This window comes from Pantherophis guttatus, chromosome 16 (assembly GCF_059756535.1).
Source record: "Pantherophis guttatus breed Tessera chromosome 16, ASM5975653v1, whole genome shotgun sequence".
In the NCBI taxonomy this organism is placed as follows: domain Eukaryota; kingdom Metazoa; phylum Chordata; class Lepidosauria; order Squamata; family Colubridae; genus Pantherophis; species Pantherophis guttatus.
Genome location: NC_142078.1, coordinates 8267174 through 8283113, shown reverse-complemented (window position 1 = coordinate 8283113; position 15940 = coordinate 8267174). Strand labels below are relative to the sequence as shown.

General features: G+C 46.0%; 1 protein-coding gene across 5 annotated transcripts in view; it reads right to left on the bottom strand.

Annotated features, from left to right (window-relative positions):
* ASTN2 (astrotactin 2) overlaps positions 1-15940 on the bottom strand; it is a 433657-nt gene that overhangs the window by 270433 nt on the left and 147284 nt on the right. For all 5 annotated transcript variants that reach the window (XM_087880005.1, XM_087880006.1, XM_087880007.1 and 2 more), the window contains exon 4: positions 6524-6673. In XM_087880005.1, coding sequence (XP_087736131.1) covers positions 6524-6673 — 150 coding nt within the window. The remainder of the gene's footprint in view (positions 1-6523; positions 6674-15940) is intronic.

The following is a 15940-nucleotide window of genomic DNA, read 5'->3' as shown; positions in this document are numbered from 1 at the left end:
ATCAACTCTCACCCAGTGTTCCTCGCTTCTTGTATCTTCAGAGTAAAAATGGAACATTGCTTGACAGCTCTGCAAATGCTCCACCTCCGGAACACGCAGAGGACCCAGAGCAGGGCTCTACAACCTTAAACACTCAAAGAGCCACGCCCACCAAGACCACCGAAGACTTTATAAAGCGGTACTAACACACTTCACGAGTGATGTCATGCCCACCATGGTCACGCCCACCCCTGGCCACGCCCCTCCCAGCCCTCCAAGGTCAAACACAACCCTGATGTGGCCCTCAATGAAATCAAGTTTGACACCCCTGATGTATGGCAAGGGATGGACATGGCCTAAAATCCTTCCCCTTCAGGGGTGCTATTCAGCAGGTTCTGACAGGTTCTGAAGAACCGGTAGCGGAAATTTTGAGTAGTTCAGAGAACCGGCAAATATCACCTCCGACTGGCCCCAGAGTGGGGTGGGAATGGAGATTTTGCAATATCTTTCCTCTGCCACACCCACCAAGCCACGCCCAACAAGACACACCACGCCCAACAAGACACGCCCACAGAACCAGTAGTAAAAATTTTTGAATTCCAGCACTGCTCCCCTTCCATGAAAGCCGAAGGTTAGACTCACCCACCGAAGACTTTATAAAGCGGTACTAACACACTTCATGTGATTTGGATTCTATGCCTCTGTTTATACAACAATATTCCAGTTTTGGGGTTGTTGTTTTTTTTTTTAACACACCTGCAGCGTTTTACTTCTTCTAAGGTAAGATTCTACCAGCTGCACTTCATTGGAATTTCCTTGTGTTATTTTCCTCCGGGCTTCCCTGCAGAGACCGGTGCTTGTTGAAAACCAAATTGTAAAAAAACCTATAAGCAACTCTTGCCTGCATCTACATCACCATTGTGTCTGTATGCTTCCGTTCGCCCGTTTTTTTTCCCGTTCTTTCCACAATTCACTAGAAGCACTAATAATAATGAAACTATGGCTTGAAACGGGGGTGAAATCCAGTAGGTTCTGACAGGTTCTGGCGAACCAGTAGCGGAAATTTTGAGCAGTTCGGAGAACCAGCAAATACCACCTCTGGCTGACCCCAAAGTGGGGTGGGAATGGAGATTTTGCAGTATCCTTCCCCTGCCACACCCACCAAGCCACACCATGCCCACAGAACTGGTAGTAAAAGAATTTGGATTTCACCATTGGCTTGAAAGTTTCGGACAGATCAGAGCCTTGGTATCGCAGCAGACTAAAGCACTGTTAAGTAACACCAGCTGCCTGCAATTACTGCAAGTTCAAATCTCACCAGGCTCAAGGTTGACTCAGCCTTCCATCCTTTCGAGGTAGGTAAAATGAGGACCCGGTTTGTGGGGGCAATAAGCTGACTTTGTATAAAAAAGAACACCGCTTATAAGGGGTGGGGGCTGAAAGCCCTACTAAGCAGGTATGTACAAAAGTATGAAGGCTATTGCTTAACGCATTGTAAGCCGCCCTGAGTCTCCGGAGAAGGGCGGCATATAAATTGAATCAATCAATCAATCAATCAATCAATCAATCAATCAATAAAGGTGAGTCACTGGATAAAAAGCCCGATGCTTGGAAAATCCAAGGGTGGTTGAGAAAAAGGTTGGCAGAAGACAGAATGGTTGGGATGGGTCACGGATGACCCAAGGAGGGATTTGAAAGAAGGAATAAATTATATAGGGCGTTAAAGGTACCGTCGGAAGATGGAAGCTATTTTAGGGGACTGAAGGATAAAACATACGAAGAACGGATGTAGGAATTGGGTGTGTCTAGTTTAATAAACAGGATATGGTGGCTAAGACGTTGAGCTTGTCGATCGAAAGGTTGGCAGTTCAGCGGTTCGAATCCCTAGCGCCGCATAACGGGGTGAGCTCCCGTGACTTGTCCCAGCTTCTGCCAACCTAGCAGTTTGAAAGCAGGTAAAAAAAATGCAAGTAGAAAAATAGGGACCCACTTTGGTGGGAAGGGAACAGCGTTCCGTGCGCCTTTGGTGTTGAGTCATGCCGGCCACATGACCACGGAGACGTCTTCAGACAGCGCTGGCTCTTCGGCTTTGAAACGGAGATGAGCACCGCCCCCTAGATTCGGGAACGACTAGCACATATGTACGAGGGGAACCTTTACCTTTAGTATAATAAAAAGAAGGACTAGGGGTAACATGATAGCAGTGTTCTGATATTTACCTTGGCAGCCATTTAGATATTGGGACACTGCTATCATGTCATCCCTAGTCCTTCACCCACACAAAATTTGAAAAAAAATAGGATGAATGGATTGTGACTTCATTCCTTTCATATCACACGTCCTTTGGGTGGCCTCTGGCAGCTTTCCAGAATATGGAAACGATCAAGCTGCAGGCTGGCATCACAAATATTGTCTAATCCGCCTTAAAGCAACAACTGGGCACTATAAATTCATCCGATACCTCATTAATTTTTCCAGATCTATGTTCACACAACCTCTTTATCTTGGGTGGGCGAACAAACCCATTTTTCATGGATTTCCACAAGACCCTGTGCTGTAAATTTATCGTACGGGCAGGGTTTTGCATACATCACAAAGAAAGAGACCACGATTAACCCTAATCAAGTTGTGAACATTGTGTTGTCATAAAGAAGAGGAGGTCATCCTGTTCTCCAAAGCACCTGAAGGCAGGACAAGAAGCAATAGATGGAAGCTAATCAAGAAGAGAACCAACCTAGAACTAAAGAGGAATTTCCTGACGGTGAAAACAATTAACCAGTGGAACGACTTGCCTCCAGAAGCTGTGAATGCTCCAACACTGGAAGTTTTTAAGAAGAGGTTGGATAACCATTTGTCTGAAGTGGTGTAGGGTTTCCTGCCTAAGCAGGGGGTTGGACTAGAAGACCTCCAAAGTCCCTTCCAACTCTGTTATTCTGCATTGCGGTCTTCCAATATCTAAGGGGCCGCCACAAAGAAGAAGGGGGTCAACTTATTCTCCAAAGCACCTGAAGGCAGGTCAAGAAGCAACGGATGGAAACTCATCAAGGAGAGAAGCAACCTGGAACTAAGGAGAAATTTGCTGGTGCTGACAACAATTAATCAATGGACTAACTTGCCTCCAGAAGTTGTGAATGCTCCAACACTGGAGCTTTCCAAGAAGAGATTGAATAGTCATTTGTGTGAAATGGTTATAGGGTTTCCTGCCTAAGCAGGGGGCTGGTCTAGAAGACCTCAAAGGTCACTTCCAACTCGCTTATACAGTTAATTTATCACGGAGAGATTCAACCTAGGAGAAATTTCCTGATGGTGACGACAATTAAAGAGTGGAACGACTTGCCTTCAGAAGTTGTGGGTGCTCCAACACTGGAGGTTTTCAAGAAGAGATTGGACAACCATTTGTCTGAAATGGTATAGGGTTTCCTGCTTGAACAGAAGGTTGGACTAGAAGACCTCCAAGGTCCCTTCCAACTCTGTTATTCTGTAAAAACTGCCTTTTGCAATTGACCGATGGTGATATTGTCAATGCCGACGGGATCAAAGTGATACTCCAGATATTTTGATGTTCTGAACAGATGTTCTATTCTATTCTATTCTATTCTATTCTATTCTATTCTATTCTATTCTATTCTATTCTATTCTATTCTTCTATTCCATTCCATTCCATTCCATATTCCATATTCCATATTCCATATTCCATATTCCATATTCTATTCTATTCTATTCTATTCTATTCTATTCTATTCTTTCCTTTCTTTTGCTATATTTGTTACGTTCACCACCTTGCGTTATTTGTAAAAAATAATAAAGGCAGATTCAAATAAATTGGCTTAGCATATTGTGATTTTTCTCCATTTCTTTCTCTTCTCTTCTGCCGTCTCCAGGTATTGCCAACATCCATTATCCAGACTTTATTTTTGCCCTCCTTACTGACAATTGCTAAAGTCTGAGGTGTCGTGCGACAAGCACTTGTCTGTTTGAATTCTAAAATCCCAGAGCGCATTATTATTATTATTTCAAAAAAAATGTGAAATTGCAGCTGCCCGTCCCTTAGCTGGGTGTTGGCCTTTCTAGACATTAAATGCTTCTGATTATTATTATTATATGCACAACAGCACAAAACCTCAACTGCCCCTTCATTAGCTGGAGCTAGCCTTCATTTGCATCGTCCATAATATTTATTAATATTAATTGTTACTATTATTATTATTATTATTTGGTGTTAATTAAGGAGAGCCATCTTTCACGGAAGCTCAGCATTAATTAAATTTACTGTAAAAATAATTACACGCAGATCCATCAGAGAGATCAAGGTTGACTGTCGCTTACACAGAAGCAACGCTGAATTCACACTCGGCTGGTGTCACCATCGCATGGCTGTTAGGAGAAAATAAATGCATCCCAAGTGGACAATTTCATTTAGAGAGTTTAAAAAAAAAAAAAACAAGGAGAAGAAAAAGAAGAAGAGGGAAAAAAAGGGAGAGGCAATGGGATTCTGAAGGATTAATGAGGCGAAGGGGTTTAGGTTGGCAATACGGATGGAAACTGCAAACATTGGAAGTTGCTAAATCATCACTTAACCTTAATCTTCCGTGGAGTTCCAATCACTCACAGGCCTGAGGGCCAATTAACCGTGAGCAGTGAAAGGAAGAACATTTCAAACAGAAGTGATGTGTGCGGGAGAATAACAGAACAACAGAGTTGAAAGGGGTCTTGGAGGTCTTCTAGTCCAACCTCCTTTTAATCAGGATGTCAGCATCTCAGCGCTGACTGTTGTGGCCCCGCCCGCTGAGCCTATCTCATCGGAGGAAGAAAACTCCGAACATGAGGAAGAGGAGTCAGCCAGGCCTCCCTCTCCAGGCCCCTCCCCTCTGGCACTGTCTCAGGTGCCGGCCGAGGGAGAGGAGATTAGCCAGGAGCCAGGTGTCTCGGATGAGAGTGAAGGAGAGCCGTCATTCCTGGATGCACGCCAACGAAGGCGTGATAAACGGTTGCAGCAGTTAAGGAGGCGTGCTAGGGATTAGAACTGAGTCACTGGACCACACCCCAGAGACTATATAAGAGAGGGTGGTGGCTGGTAAAACTCCGTGACGAACAAAAACGAACTTTGGCTAGTCATTGAACAACGTCTGAAGCTGCCGAAAGGGATTTTGTTTTGCTGGACTATTTGCAATGCGTATGTAATTTTATGTTATCTGTTGCAGTAAAAGCTCTTGGCAGACAGTGATTATATTGCTACCAAGTTTGAGATAACGACCTGTGTGCGTGCCAAGTACTTTCTTAACCCTCGGCTGGCTGTGTTTGTGTGTGTGTGTGGACGGGGACAGATCAGCTGACATAGAAAAGGGAGGATGAAGTTTGAACTTTTGCCTGCTAAATCCCTTTGAAGTTTCGATCTCCTTGGAGATGAAGAGGGGAGGGAGAACATTCCTGTGAACCGACAGGAAAAGAAATCAGGAGAGTGACTTGGAAGATAGCCAATGAGAAGCAGAGAATTGGGGATCGGAAAGGGAGGGATTGGGGGGCAAAGGTCAGTACTGACCGCGCAGAGTCATGATCCGGTTGCTGTACTTGAATAAAGAGAAAATTTCCTTAAAGATTGGCAGTTTGGAAAGTCATTTATTTTGAGATAGCACCGAAGCTTGGCACAGGAGACTTTATACAGGGGTGGGATTGAAAAATTTTAGCAACCGGTTCTCTGCTGGATGGGTGTGGTCATGGGGGCGTGACCTAGTCAACTTCCTGCACCATGGCAGTGTATGTGGGGGGTGTTTTTGCCCTCCCCAGGCTCCAGAGGCTTTTCTTGAGCCTCCAGGAGGGCGAAAACGGCCTTTCCTGGGCTCCGGAGGCTGGAAACGGGCCCATTTCCGGACTTCCGGTACTTCCAGTAGGCCTGTTTTTCACCCTCCCAGAGCCTCCGCTCGGGCCCTGCACTTACCTGGCATCCAAAATGGGCCGCATGGGGGGGGGAGCAGGGTGGGGTGGGTGGGGTCAGCCAGTCCTTACAACTACCGATTCGGCAAACCAGATTAAAATCAACATCCGGTTCGCCAGAACTGGTCTGAACCGGCTGAATCCCACCTCTGACCTTACATCATGTTGGACAAATGGTTGTCCAATCTCTTCTTGAAAGCCTCCAGTGATGGAGCCCCCACAACTTCTGCAGTCAGGTTGTTTCACTGGTTGATTGTTCTCACTGTGGGGAAATTTCTCTCCTAAATTAGTTTCCACCCATTGCTTCTTGTCCTGCCCTCAGGTGCTTTGGAGAATAGCTTGACTCCCTCTTCTTTGTGGCAGCCCCTGTGATATTGGAAGACTGCTATCATGTCTCCCCTAGTCCTTCTTTTCATTCAACTAGCCATACCCAGTTCCTGCAACCGTTCTTCATATGTTTTAGCCTCCAGTCCACTAATCATATTTGCTGCTGTTCTCGGCACTCGTTCTAAAGTCTCAACACCAATTCACTTTTGTTAAGGATTTCTGTTCAACTGAATGACAAAGCAACAGAGCTTTCCAGTTGTTTTTTCTTTCAAACGTGTACGCTTACCTCGGTGTCGGTTCCTGCGTTTCCGTCTCCCAACAGATGAGCTGCGCACAACGGGCTGCAACTGGCCAATCTCAATGGGTGTGTTGGTCCGAAAGCTCTCCTTGAATTTCTGCATCAGGGTCTCCACTGTTTCCTGAGACACCTCTGCAGCTGCAAGATGGGGAGACAATGGGAGTGGAAGGTTAAAGGGGCCGTGAAGTGATGCCTCAGTGAAGTTCTGTTCCATTCCATTCCATTATATTTTCTGTTCTGCTCTGCTCTGCTCTATTCTATTCTATTCTATTCTATTCTATTCTATTCTATTCTATTCTATTCTATTCTATTCTATTCTATTCTATTCTATTCTATTCTATTCTATTCTATTCTATTCTATTCTATTCTATTCCATTCCATTCCATTCCATTCCATTCCATTCCATTCCATTCCATTCTATTCCATTCCATTCCATTCCATTCCATTCCTTCTCCTATTCTATTCTATTCCATTCCATTCCATTCCATTCCATTCCTTCTCCTATTCTATTCTATTCTATTCTATTCTATTCTATTCTATTCTATTCTATTCTATTCTATTCTATTCCATTCCATTCCATTCCATTCCTTCTCCTATTCTATTCTATTCTATTCTATTCTATTCTATTCTATTCTATTCTATTCTATTCCATTCCATTCCATTCCATTCCATTCCATTCCATCCATTCCATTCCATCTCCTATTCTATTCTATTCTATTCTATTCCATTCCATTCCATTCCATTCCGTCTCCTATTTTTTCTATTCTATTCTATTCTATTCTATTCTATTCTATTCTATTCTATTCTATTCTATTCTATTCTATTCTATTCTATTCTATTCCATTCCATTCCATTCCGTCTCCTATTCTATTCTATTCTATTCTATTCTATTCTATTCTATTCTATTCTATTCTATTCTATTCTATTCTGCATTCCATTCCATTCCATTCCATTCCATTCCATTCCATTCCATTCCATTCCATTCCATTCCATTCCATTCCATTCTATTCTATTCTATTCTATTCTATTCTATTCTATTCCATTCCATTCCATTCCATTCCATTCCATTCTATTCTATTCTATTCTATTCTATTCTATTCCATTCCATTCCATTCCACTCCACTCCACTCCACTTTCTATTCTCTATTCCATTTCAATCCAATCCAATCCAATCCAATCCAATCCAATCCAACCCAATATTTATATTTTCTCTCAGTTTAGTAATAACACACAAAATCAAAAATAAGAAACAGAGAAAAAGGGAGGAAATAAGAAAAAAACCCATACAACTATACCTTCCAGCTTTTTTTTTTTTAAATAAAATAATTATCATCTTAACCTTTTCCCCAATCTCTTTATCCCTCTTCTGTCGGGAAAACATCAAATTCAACTGTTTTCTTTTTTCACTAAAGTGCCCCATAAGATTTCCACCCTTGCAAAAAATCCTTTCTTCTTCTTGTTGTTGTTGTTTTTTCCTCTGACCAGACTGGTCAACTTTGTCATTTCTGCAAGTTCGCTTAATTTTATAATCCGATCTTCCCCTGGAAGTATTGTGATGGCTTTTCTAAGTTTTGGTGGGCCATAATCTTGCCACATTCATCCCTGCTGGGGGTTCGTAGGGGTTCGGGAGAACCTCTAGCTAAGATTCTGTGCAGTTCGGAGAACCCCCAAATCCCATTCCTGGCTGGCCCCGCCCACCCTGCCCCACCCCTCCCAGAAATCCCCTCCCGGCACGTTTTGGATGCTAGGTAAGTGCAGGACGCGCGTGGAGGCTCGGGGAGGGTGAAGCCCTGAGTCTTCGGAGAGGGGCGGCATATAAATTTAATTAATTAAATTAAATTAAATTAAAATGGACCTACTGGGCCCGTTTCCAGCCTCAAGAGGGCCTCTGGAGCCTGGGGAGGCCATTTTTGATCTCCCGGAGGCTCAAGGAAAGCCTCCGGAGCCCAGGGAAGGCAAAAACGCCCCTCCGCCATGATGCAGGAGGCAGACTAGGCCACGCCCACCATGGCCACGCCCACCCAGCAACCAGGCAGAGAACCCCTTGCTAACATTTTTGAAGCCCACCCCTGTCCCTACCCGTGCTCTCAATTTATCTTCAGCGTTCATCACGGAGCGAATCCATATCAATCTCGCCCTCCAAACATACCCCTGTCAACTTCACGTTGGCAATGAGAACTGCCAAATGCTTGGTTTGAAGTATCCGTTGTGACATGTGGAACCGATGCTGAATTTAACCTAAGGTTGCATGGTTGAGTTGCTATAGCCTCGAAGCAAATAGACATTAGACATGGTTGGCTTTTCCTCCCAAGGCAAAACTCGGAAGCAATTAGGCTTCCTGAAGTCAACAATTCTACAGCCACAAACCTGGAAAGGACCTCATTGTAGATGGCACCCTGGGAATTTCCCCTTCGAACGAGAGTTGCTACCTGTTTTGTCTCCTTAAATGAGTGTTGGTCACCATATTATATTTTTTTAAAAAGACGTCGAGACTCCGGAAAGAGTGCAGAGAAGTGCAACAAAGATGATTAGGGGACTGGACTGGAGGTTAAAACCAGTAGTGAAATTCAATTTTTTTTACTACCGGTTCTGTGGGCGTGGCTTGGTGGGCATGGCAGGAGAAGGATACTGCAAAATCTCCATTCCCTCCCCACTCCAGGGGGAAGGATACTGCAAAATCTCCATTCCCTCCCCACTCCTGGGGGAAGGATACTACAAAATCTCCATTCCCACCCCAGTCTGGGGCCAGCCAGAGGTGGTATTTGTTGGTTCTCCGAACTACTCAAAATTTCCGCTACCGGTTCTCCAGAACCTGTCAGAACCTGCTGGATTTCATCCCTGGCTAAAACATATGACGAACGGTTGCTGGAATTGGGTATGTCTAATTTAATGAAAATAAGGAGTAGGGGTAACATGATAGTAGTGTTTTGATATCTAAGGGGCTGCCACAAAGAATAGGAGAGGGTCCATCTTTTCTCCAAAGCACCTGAGAACAGGACACAGACGAAGACCAGGGAATTCACGTCTCCAAGGCAGAGTCTCAAAGTAAGAGGCAAAATAAATCTGGGACGGATTGGGAAAAAAAAAAAATTAATGCCCTTTTCCACACTTGCCTTACCGTGACCAAGAACTAAGTTTGTTAAAAGTTGCATTCTGATTTAGCAAGCTGACACCCAGAAGGTTTGACGGCAGGGTAGGTCTATGACCTGAAAATGTTAATTCTTCTTCCAGTGAATTCCGTTTTCCCCGCAAAGAACCTCTGGCACAGCTTTGTAAAAATAATAAATGTGTGAACCGAAGCCAGGAGCCCTGCTGGGATGACAAGGTTCTGGAGGTTGCTTCTCAAGGAAGTGGAGAGATGAAATTCTGATTAAAAGTTTCGAACCCTCCCACCTCTCCTCTCCTCCCTTCCTCTCCCTAACCTCCAACCCCCCAAAAAAAGAATAACCAGAGATGGGAAATGATAGGAATTGGGGCTTTAAAATGTCTCCTGCAGGAGCTCCTGACATTATTGGACAAGGAAAGGTGAGGAACCGTGTTTTAGATCAGCGGTCACCGACTGGTGGTCCGTGGACCACTGATAGTCCATGAAAAATGTTTCATGGTCCGCAGAAAAATTACTTGCATTTTTTATATTGCACTAAATCAGGGGTCCTCAAACTACGGGCCCTGGGCCGGATATGTGCAATGAATGTTTGTGTTGCTGCAGAGAGTCTCCCCTTTTGGGGTCTTTTTGTGCTGGTCGGAGGGGGACAGAAATTCTGACTTGGGGTCTACTTCAGCCTCCTGGTGTGGGGCTTTGGGCAAAGGCTGGAGGGAAGCACCTCTGGTGGCAAAGAGCCGGAGGGCCTCGTTCCAGTGGGACTGCCTCATGGGCTGGAACTGGCTGACCATCTCAGCCCACTGAGCTTCCAGGTGCCGGTACCTGGCCTTGCACTCCTGCAGGTCTTCCCTCTGCTTGGAAAGCCTATGCTCCTAGTCCTCAGTGAGGTGCTTCTGCTGAGCCTCCTTCTTAGCTAGATCCAATTTGAACTGAGCTTTTTTTGCCAACTCTTTCTCGTGGTGGCTGCTTAGCTCCAACATCTGCTTCCTGTTGTTCTAAGGAGCCCGGGCGGGGAGGCGAGGAGTGGCTGGCAGGGGAGGGGCGAGTATTTATTTATTTATTTATTTATTTATTTATTTATTTATTTATTTATTTATTTATTTATTTATTTATTTATTTATTTATTGCGATTTATATGCCGCCTTACTCCCTAGGGACTCAAGGCGGCTTACAAAATGACAACTTCAATACAAATCACAATACAATACCAAATTAAAATCAGTAACCCAATTAAAAAAAACAATTTAAAATTATACCAGTGTACCCCCAAACGGATCAGTTTAATTGGCGGAAGAGCCACGTCTTCAGCTCGCGACGGAAGGAAAGAAGGTAGAGTAGAGGCTGACGAGGCGCCCCTCGACGTGAGTGACATCAAGTTGACCACCCCCTACTCAGTCACATGACCACCTAGCCACGCCCACCCTGCCGGTCATTAGGCGGATCATATTAGCGGTCCATGGGAATTAAAAATATTAATTTAGTGGTCCTTGAAGTCCGAAAGGTTGGGGATCCCTGGTTTAGAAAGATTGAGGGATGGAGAAAACTGGGGTGGGGGGAGAGAGAGAGAAGAGAGAGAGAAAAACTGAGGAATCTCTGCCAGGCCTTTGATGCCACCACAATCTGGGCATGTAATTTCACAGGCTCTCGCAGTTATAAAGTTTCTCCGATAGCATCAGCTTACTAGATATGGTAGCAATTTGCCAGGCCTTTGAAGGCTTCCGCTGGTGGCCAAGATAATGCAGTAAAATTTCCCCCAAAAGGAATTGTGTTTTTTTCTTTTTTTAAAAGAATCTATGATTTGTCCAGGGTTTATCACAATGGCAAGCCTGATTCTCGGAGAGGAAAGTCACACAGCTAATAAGAATTCAGGGGTCGGAGAAAGGGAGGATAAAACCATCGGACACAATAAACCTCGCCTTCGTTCGTTTATTGATAAGCAAATATTCCCTTGGTTTCCGACTGTGGGTTTTTATCTTTCCCCCCCCCCTCTCTTCCTCGTCCGCTTTCCTGCAAGGAATTTCTGGTTCCGGTTTGCAAAGCTTGTAGCTACCTTACAACCTCTTTGCAAAGTAGTTTAGCGAGAGAGAGAGAGGGAGGGGGAGGGAGGGAGGGAGAGAGAGGGAGACCAAAGGACTTTGTCAGTGGGCCAGGAATTGAAACCTGAGCTCGCTGAATCAAACATCCGCATCCTTTCGGGGAGATTGTGGGACCCTGATTGTTCCATGATAGCAGAGGTTTTAGTCCATGAACTCTTTATATCATAGCATCTTTGAGATGCTATGAGACGCTTGGCTATTGTGTCCTAGGTTGTTTGGGCTACTCCTTCCTTCCTTCCTTCCTTCCTTCCTTCCTTCCTTCCTTCCTTCCTTCCTTCCTTCCTTCCTTCCTTCCCTCCCTTTCTTTCCCTGCTCCCATCTCTCCTTGCTTCCTTTTTTCCTTCCTTACTTCTTTCCCTCCCTCCCTCCCATCTTTCTTTCTTTCCTTCCCTCCCTTTTCTTCCTCCCCTCTCTCCTTCCTCCCTCCCTTCCATCACTTTCCTTCTACCCTCCGTCCCATCTCCCCTTCTGTCCTTCCTCTCTCCTTTCCCCCACTTCTCTCTCCCTTCCTCCCTCCCCTCCCTTTCCTTCCTACCCTCTCTCTTTCCTTCCTTTCTTCCTCCCTCTCTCACTTCCATCCCTTTTCTTCCTCCCTTCCTCCATCTCCCCTCCCTTCCTTTCCCTCTCTCCCTTCCTTCCTTTTCTCCCTCCCCTCCCTGCCATCTCTCCTTCCTCCCTTCCCCTCCCTCCCCTCTCTACCTCCCTTCCTCCCTCCCTTCCCTTTCCTTCCTACCCTTCCTCCCGTCTTCCCTTCCTTCTCTCCCTTCCATCCCTTTCCTTCCTACCCATTCTCTTTCCTTCCTACCCATTCTCTTTCCTCCTTCTCTTCCATCCCTTTCCTTCCTACCCATTCTCTTTCCTCCCTCCTTCCCATCTCTCCTTCTCCCTCCCTTCCCCTCCCTCCCTTCCTCCCCTCCCTTTCCTTCCTATCCTCCCTCCCATCTCCCCTTCCTTCTCTTCCTTCCTCCCTCCCTTCCATCCCTTTCCTTCCTACCCATTCTCTTTCCTCCCTCCCTCCTTCCCATCTCTTCTTCCTCCCTCCCTTCCCCTCTCTCCTTCCCTTCCCTCCCTCCCTTTCCTTCCTACCCATTCTCTTTCCTCCCTTCCTTCCTCTCTCCCTTCCTTTCCTTCCTACCCTGCCTCCCATCTCTCGTCCCTCCCTTCCCTCCCATCTCTCCTTCCTTCCTTCCTTCCTTCCTTCCTTCCTTCCTTCCTTCCTTCTTTTCCCAACCTCCAGCATCCCACTGGAAGGCCTATCAAGAAAACCCTTTTCCTTTTTATTCTTTCAACCGCAAGATATATATCACTAGGCTTGTCCCAAGTGTCTTCTTCTCAAACAATCGCTCCTTCCCCCTTAACCATACCCTACCTACCACCACTGGCAGCTGAGAAGTCAGAGCCCCCCCCCCTTCTGCCCTGGGAAGACACTGAGAATATTTATGCCTTGTCCGTTGTCAAAAAAAGACAAGGAAGGCTTCCAAAGGCATGGTGTAATGTTGTTAGATATACACGAGCCAGCAAAGCAATAATCAGAAATAACCAAACTTGATTATGTATCGTAGCAACCTGCAAGATGCTGATAGCTCCGGGGAAGTGATTTTGCTCTCCCGTCAGTTCTTAGATAAGCCAATTGGATTGGATTATAAACAAGGCAGGATAATGCGTTCTCGGGGGAATCCTCTCTTTTTCCTTTCCTGCTCCCAAACAGTCTCTCAAACCGGCTGATTTAAATAAGAACATCCATCTGCCTGGCCAAGGGGAAGGGAGGCAGAGGGACGGGGGAGAGAGAGAGAGAGAGAGAGAGAGAGAGAGAAAAGCAGGCATATAGGGTGCGACGTTAAAATAACCAAACACCTCACATCTGTTTCTTCAAAATCATGGTTAGATTATAGATTGTTGTGCCCGTATTTTATTTGCTCGGTGTTGAATGTTGCACATCCGAAGCACTTTGTAAGTGCTTTTGACATGAATAAAGACAGAGGGGTAGATTATAGACTGGACAGACATTTGCCTGAAATAAGGTCTCCTGCCTGAGCAGGGGGTTGGACTAGAAGACCTCCAAGGTCCCTTCCGACTCTGTTATTCTGTTAGACCAAATACCTACATTTTTAAAGGAAGGATTTACTTCTATCTGTCGGTCTGTTGGTCTATCTTCCCATCCATCCACCCATGCACTCATCCATCCATCCACTCATCCATCTATCTTTCCATCCATCCATCCATTCACAGACACACCCATCCATCCCCCATTCCCCCATCCATCCACCCCCCCACATGCACATCCATCTACCCATCCATCCACTCATCCATCCTTCCATCCACCCCACACACATATCCATCCATCCATCTATCCACTCATCCATCCATCCCCCACATGCATATCCATCCATCCATCCATCCATCCACTCATCCATCCATCCATCCATCCCCCACATGCATATCCATCCATCCATCCATCCACTCATCCATCCATCCATCCATCCCCCACATGCATATCCATCCATCCATCCATCCCCCACATGCATATCCATCCATCCATCCATCCACCCCCCCACACACACATCCATCCATCCATCTCCCCACATGCACATCCATCTACCCATCCATCCATCCATCCACCCCCCCCACACACATATCCATCCAGCCATCCAGCCATCCAGCCATCCCCCAACATGCACATCCATCTACCCATCCATCCATCCACTCATCCATCCTTCCATCCACCCCACACACATATCCATCCATCCATCCATCCATCCATCCATCCATCCATCCCCCACATGCATATCCATCCATCCATCCATCCATCCATCCACTCATCCATCCATCCCCCACATGCATATCCATCCATCCACTCATCCATCCATCCATCCATCCACCCCCCCACACACATATCCATCCATCCATCCCCCACATGCATATCCATCCATCCATCCATCCATCCACACACACACACATTCATCCATCCATCCACCCCCCCACACATATCCATCCAGCCATCCAGCCATCCAGCCATCCCCCAACATGCACATCCATCTACCCATCCATCCATCCACTCATCCATCCTTCCATCCACCCCACACACATATCCATCCATCCATCCATCCATCCCCCACATGCATATCCATCCATCCATCCATCCATCCATCCACTCATCCATCCATCCCCCACATGCATATCCATCCATCCACTCATCCATCCATCCATCCATCCACCCCCCCCACACACATATCCATCCATCCATCCCCCACATGCATATCCATCCATCCATCCATCCATCCACACACACACACATTCATCCATTCATCTACCCACCCACCCACCTCCTTTTGAAGATGAAAAGGAAATTAAGGGAAGAACCATGCTTTACAAACAACACCGTTCCTCTCCAAGGAAAACAGAAGAAATGTACTTTTTCTCCTCATCTATTCATGAGATGCCTCCTTCCCTCTTAATTTTTCTTCCTTCACTATTCCAGGCATTGTGCCAATGACAACCCTTATCTGGCACAAAGCAGGAAGGGGGAGGGAGAGCGAGGGGGGGAGAGAAACTCGATATAATCACTCCAAAAGTTTAATAAATGTGGAGGGATGAACAGAATCCCCCATATATTTTTTTTTATTTTTTGATGAACACCCAATGCTGGTGCCTGGCCCAAGGTCACGGCAACAGGGCTAATGCCTTGTGCTGGGTGGGTTGAAATTCTGCATGCAAACGAAGGAGAATAAACGGAGAAGCGGTCCCTTGATCAATTCAGGGAATCCTTCTGCATCCAGGACACCGCTTTTAGCATCCATTTAAAATTTGTTTTTAAATAGGCACCGGATGGAGGAGGGACAGAGGAAAGAAGAAGAAAGGAGGAGGAGGAGGAGGAGGAGGAGGAGGAGGAGGAGGAGGAGGAGGAGGAGGAGGAGGAGGAGGACGACAAAGAAAGAAGAAGGAGGGGGACGGAGGGAGGGAGGAAAGAAGAAGAAAGGAGGAGGAGGAGGAGGACAAAGAAAGAAGAAGGAGGGGGAGGGAGGGAGGGAGGGAGGGAGGAAAGAAGAAAGAAGAGAAGAGGGAAGAAGAGGGAAGGAGGAGAAGGAGGAGAAGGAGAGGAAGACGAAGACAAAGATGGAGAAGAAGAAGAGCAGAAGAGGCAGAGGAGGCAGAGGCAGAGGCAGAGGCAGAAGAAGAAGAAGAAGAAGAAGAAGAGGAAGAGGAAGA